Source organism: Hydra vulgaris, chromosome 04 (genome assembly GCF_038396675.1).
Source record: "Hydra vulgaris chromosome 04, alternate assembly HydraT2T_AEP".
In the NCBI taxonomy this organism is placed as follows: Eukaryota; Metazoa; Cnidaria; class Hydrozoa; order Anthoathecata; family Hydridae; genus Hydra; species Hydra vulgaris.
In genome coordinates, this window is record NC_088923.1 from 12,337,501 (window position 1) to 12,342,500 (window position 5,000).

Here is a 5,000-nt window from a genome sequence, read left to right on the forward strand (position 1 = left end):
TCCATGTTGTATGATTGAACAAGCTGATTCTTTAGTTTACTGTAGTTTGCTGACTTTGTACTTTCAAGAAAACCAACCAGAGCATAAGCATTTAAAAGAATTCAACAGATTTGATTCAAGATTTCAGCTAATTCAACATTGTTTATACATATTTGAGATCTTTTAAGTCTCATTGATTAGTTTTTCTCTAAAGATAAACTTAATTATGTTAATAACGTTTGTGTTGCTTTAAAGCCACTCAAAGTAGCAATAAAGCCTCAAACTCATTCAAAGTAGCAATTAATACCACTCAAACTCATTTAAAGTAGCAATTAAAGGTTTTAAACTCACTCAAAGTAGCAATTAAAACTACTCAAACACTCAAACAAAAGCCACGAGTACTTGATGCACTTCTCAAACAAAATGTGTGTTCATTATCCTCTAAAATTGTAATTCAACTTATCAGAAAGTTGAAAGAATTTTAAGCTAAATACTCATTTTTTTATTTACCTTTAAATTATTTTATTTTAACACTTACAGTTTTAATAAAAGTTTAATAAAAAAAAAACTATTAAATGCTGATTTTTAATCAACCTTAATAAACCATGGTTGTAGTTTTTTTTTTTTGTTTCCTATTTTTTTTTAAGAAAGTTATCAAAACTTATAAAATATTTCATTTTTTAACATAGATTTTTTGCATTTTTTTTTTTTCTTTTTTAATTATTAAGTTGAACATATTTATTATTTTTATTTAAAAGGCTCATAAAACTGCAGTTAAATTTATAAATTTTCTGAATTCGTTAATTTATGAGACTTTAGCTTTCAAACGCTGGAAGAAGTAAAAAACTTAAATGGAATTTTTTTTTTTTAGAAAATACTTGCTTAATTAAAAATTGTCAATATCAATGTAATGTAGTATCAGGTAATGCAGTATGCTTGTGCCCAACTGGATATAGCTTGAGTTCAGATAACATAACATGTTTTCAAGGTAATCTTATGTTGCATTTTTCATCTTTTCTATTTTAAAGGTTAGTTTTCTTCTTTTCTATTTTTATTTTGTTATTTTAATTATAGTTGTAAATTTTTATTATTGTTAATAATTTGGTATTTTTGATATAATATTAAAATTTTAACTAAATTAAAGATCCATGTGCTGTCAAATACTGTGAATATTATTGCAATGCGGTGTCAGGCAATGCAGTATGCTCATGTCCAGCTGGATACATTTTGTATTCTGATAGTACAAGTTGTCTGCAAGGTATAATTTTTTATAATGTAAACTTTTTTATTGTAATTTTGAAAATTCGTTTTTTGAGAATGTGTGACCACAATTATCAGATTTTTAATAAATTTTAATAAAAAATGTTACTTCCTTTTTTAAATTTTATTACTACCCTATAACTCTGAAACAAAAAATTTGACAAACAATATTTTTGCCCTGAGAAACAAGTTAGTTGGAACTATCTGAGACATGATGGATTTGTTTAAACTTCATCAGCTCAGAGAATAAAAAAGTAATATGTAATGATGATTATTTCATATTAATAATTGTAATATCTTGCAAAATAATAATACTATGCAAGTTATGCTATTATTTAAAAATTACACTAATACTACTAAAAATATATAAAATTGCATTGAGGAAAAGCAAACTCTTCAAATATATTATGTTAATTTTGATGAAATAATTAAGAAGCAGTGGTGCCATGACTTGTGGTTAACTTGTGATTGATCTTAATGGCAAATCTTTGATTATTTATATTTAAATTCTGCAACTTGTATAATAAATTTGCAGCCTATAAACCAATGAATGAAAGTCAAGACCTTGAAAATAAATACAGTTAATTGTGATTTTTACATTTGATAATCAAACAGGACTAGTTTTTGTTGTTTTAGTTGATCTAAAAAGAGAACATTTTTATAATGTAGGCTCTGAATGTTATGTTATAAAATTGTTTATAACAGCAAGCATTACAAAAAAAGAAGCTAAATGTTTATATAAATACAGCCTTTTTTTGTGAAAAAGTAAAAAAATTAGAAAAATGTATTTTATATTACATTAACGTTTTGCATTTTGCATTTTTAATTAAAACTACAAATTATTGGAATAATGCTAAAATTTATAAATTTTTACTTTTTTAATATTTTTTTAAATTTTAAAATATTGAAATTAGTTTTTTATTTCTAATGTAAATATGCTTTTTTCCATTCCTTAGAAGGTCCCTTAATAATAATCCCTAAATAATAAATTTTTTTATGCATGCATTTATGCATACTGTTAATTATATTAAGCTAAAATTATATTTAAAAAAGTATTAAATTTAAATAAAATATATAGAGGTATTTTATTTTTAATTTGAAAATTATTAAAAATATTAATTATTATATTTTGATAATATAATGCAACTTAAAAGTAATTTACTGATAATATATTTTTAGCAATTTTTTTTAGTTCCCTCTGTAGTAACTTCTACATCATTTACAATTGTCATGCCAAACTTTTCAAACAAAAGTCCCATTGTGTAAGTTTTTGTTTGTTTATCTTGTTTTCATTTTTTATTATTATTTTTTTTTATCAAGTTTAGTAGATTTGTTACTTTTTTGTAAAAAATATTATTTGGAAAATGTGAAGTTTCTTACCTATTAAAACTTTTGTCTTATCGTTCTTGATGATAATGGCGATGATGATGATCATGATGATGATGGTGATAATGATGATACTGATGATAATGGTGATGATGGTGGAGGTGGTGGTGGTGGTGGTGGTGGTGGTGGTGGTTGTGTCTTCAAACAACTATTTGTGTATAAATGTTCAGAGAATTATCTAAATTTAGTTTTATAATATCTGTTATAAAATTGCTTATCAAAAAGATTTATTCTTTTCACCAAAAGTTGTTTTAAAATAGACTAAAAATAAATGGTTTCTTATAAATAGTTAAATTCATGAAATCCATGTAAGAAATATCTGAAACCCATGTTAGAAATTTCTGAAATCTATTTTAGAAATTCATGAAATCTATTTTAGAAATAAACACAACCTATTATGGTAATAATGATAAATACAACCTATTATGGTAATGATGATAAATAGGAACGAAAATAAACAAATACTAAGATTTATTTGATCATTTAAAATAATTTGTTTTAGAACTTATTATGTTATATTGGTAAAGTTAAAATCAACTATTCTTCCAACAAGAACACCAAATTCATACACATGGAATGAAATTAATAATCACACAGATAACATGTATTTAGTGGGATTACTTAATGCATACAATAGCATAATTACAAATTTTATTGTTGGAGAAGGGTCTAATGGTAGTTATTTTATTAACCTTTTTTTTTTTTTACTTTTGTCTCATTTTTTATATATAAAATCTTGTTTTTATATATATATTTTTTTTGTTTGTTTGTGTTTGTGCATTCTTTGAAAAGTATGATCAAATATAATAAACATTCATCATACAAAATTATAAATTGAAAAAATGAAATCAAGAGGGATATAATATGTTATTTCTATTATAGCAGCTTCAAAAATTTAAAATATGTAAAAGTATATAATGAACAAAAAAAAAAAAAAAACTACAAGACTCATTAAAAAAATGTTAAATATAAAAATATTTGATATTATAATCAACATTAAAAACAATTGAAAGGAAAATGGAGTAGTGATAATCTTAACCATATTTTTATGGTCATTCTATGTGGTTTACTTGCTAATATACTGTAGCTTTTGACCATAACTAGTAATATAGGTCCCTTATCTTCAAGTTATTAGTTGTTTTAATTGTTTGTGCTTTTTTTTTATTGTTATATGTTTTCATATTGTTTTTTGAAGCACTCCTAATTTTACTTTTTTTGTTTATATGATTTCTATTTTATAGTTTTTTGAATTTATGATTATGTGTACTTAATATTAAACTTTATTAGATCTTATAATAAAAAAACATACCTCTCTTTATTTCAGCTAACCCTCCTCTTGACACAGGAGCAGCCTATACCACATTTGTGAGAGGTGTTGCTTGGGATAATACTACATTTACATCATCATACAGTTCCATTGTGATCACTGAAGATATTACAACAACTACATCTCTATCTACTACAACATCACAATCTCCATCTACTACAACAACACAATTTCCATCTGCTACAACAACTATATCTCCATCTACTACAACAACTACATCTTTATTTTCTACAACAACTACTCCTCCATCTGCTACAACAACACAATCTCCATCTGTTGCATCAACTGCATTTTCAGCTACTACAACAACACAATCTCCATCTACTACAACTACACAATCTTCATCTACTACAATAACACAATTTCCATCTACTACAACAACTACATCTTTATCTATTACAACAACTACAACTTCATCTACTACAACAACACAATCTCCAACTACATCAACACAACATCCTACTACTACACAATCAATAGCTACAACAAGTAAAGTATTTGTTTTATTATGTTCAATTTTAATAAGTTAAATTTTCAATAGAAATTTTCAAAAAGTTTATTGGATTATTAACATTTTGATGCATGAATTTATATTTAGCCAGAGTGCAATATCTGTTGTCTCTACTGTAGCCTCTGTGAAAACTTGAATTAAAATTTTAAAGTTAATAATTTTATTTTGTTTTTAACTGTGCATAGCTATAAATTATAATCGATTATATATAATCAGCAAAATCAGCTTGCCCAAGGCTTGCCTAAGTATGTCAACAATAATTTAAAAGTGTTGTGAGTATTCTTGTAGAATGTTGACTTAACTAAGGCTTATTTGAATTAGTTTTGCACATTTAAGTTTGCTTACAAGTCTGTTTTAAAGTTAATAATTACGTGCACTCAATCAGATTTAAAAAGATAAATACGTTTTGTAATTTTCATGTAATACAAGTTAAACTAATAATTTTTTGAAAGTTTCCATTTTTAGCTTATTTTGTTCTTCTTATAAATGTTTAAGTTCAACTGTTTAAAATTGGATTTATAGATCCAAATGATTGTA

The 5,000-nt window shown here is 24.4% G+C and overlaps 1 protein-coding gene across 1 annotated transcript in view; it reads left to right on the forward strand.

The window, feature by feature from the left end:
• The window catches only part of LOC101240899 (fibrillin-1), a 29,426-nt gene that overhangs the window by 12,120 nt on the left and 12,306 nt on the right, over positions 1 to 5,000 (forward strand). Inside the window, exons 9-14 of the mRNA XM_065795471.1 lie at positions 851 to 967; positions 1,124 to 1,237; positions 2,432 to 2,501; positions 3,128 to 3,300; positions 3,950 to 4,441; positions 4,986 to 5,000. The exon at positions 4,986 to 5,000 is cut by the window's right edge and continues 105 nt beyond it. Of these exons, the coding sequence (XP_065651543.1) occupies positions 851 to 967; positions 1,124 to 1,237; positions 2,432 to 2,501; positions 3,128 to 3,300; positions 3,950 to 4,441; positions 4,986 to 5,000 (981 nt within the window). The remainder of the gene's footprint in view (positions 1 to 850; positions 968 to 1,123; positions 1,238 to 2,431; positions 2,502 to 3,127; positions 3,301 to 3,949; positions 4,442 to 4,985) is intronic.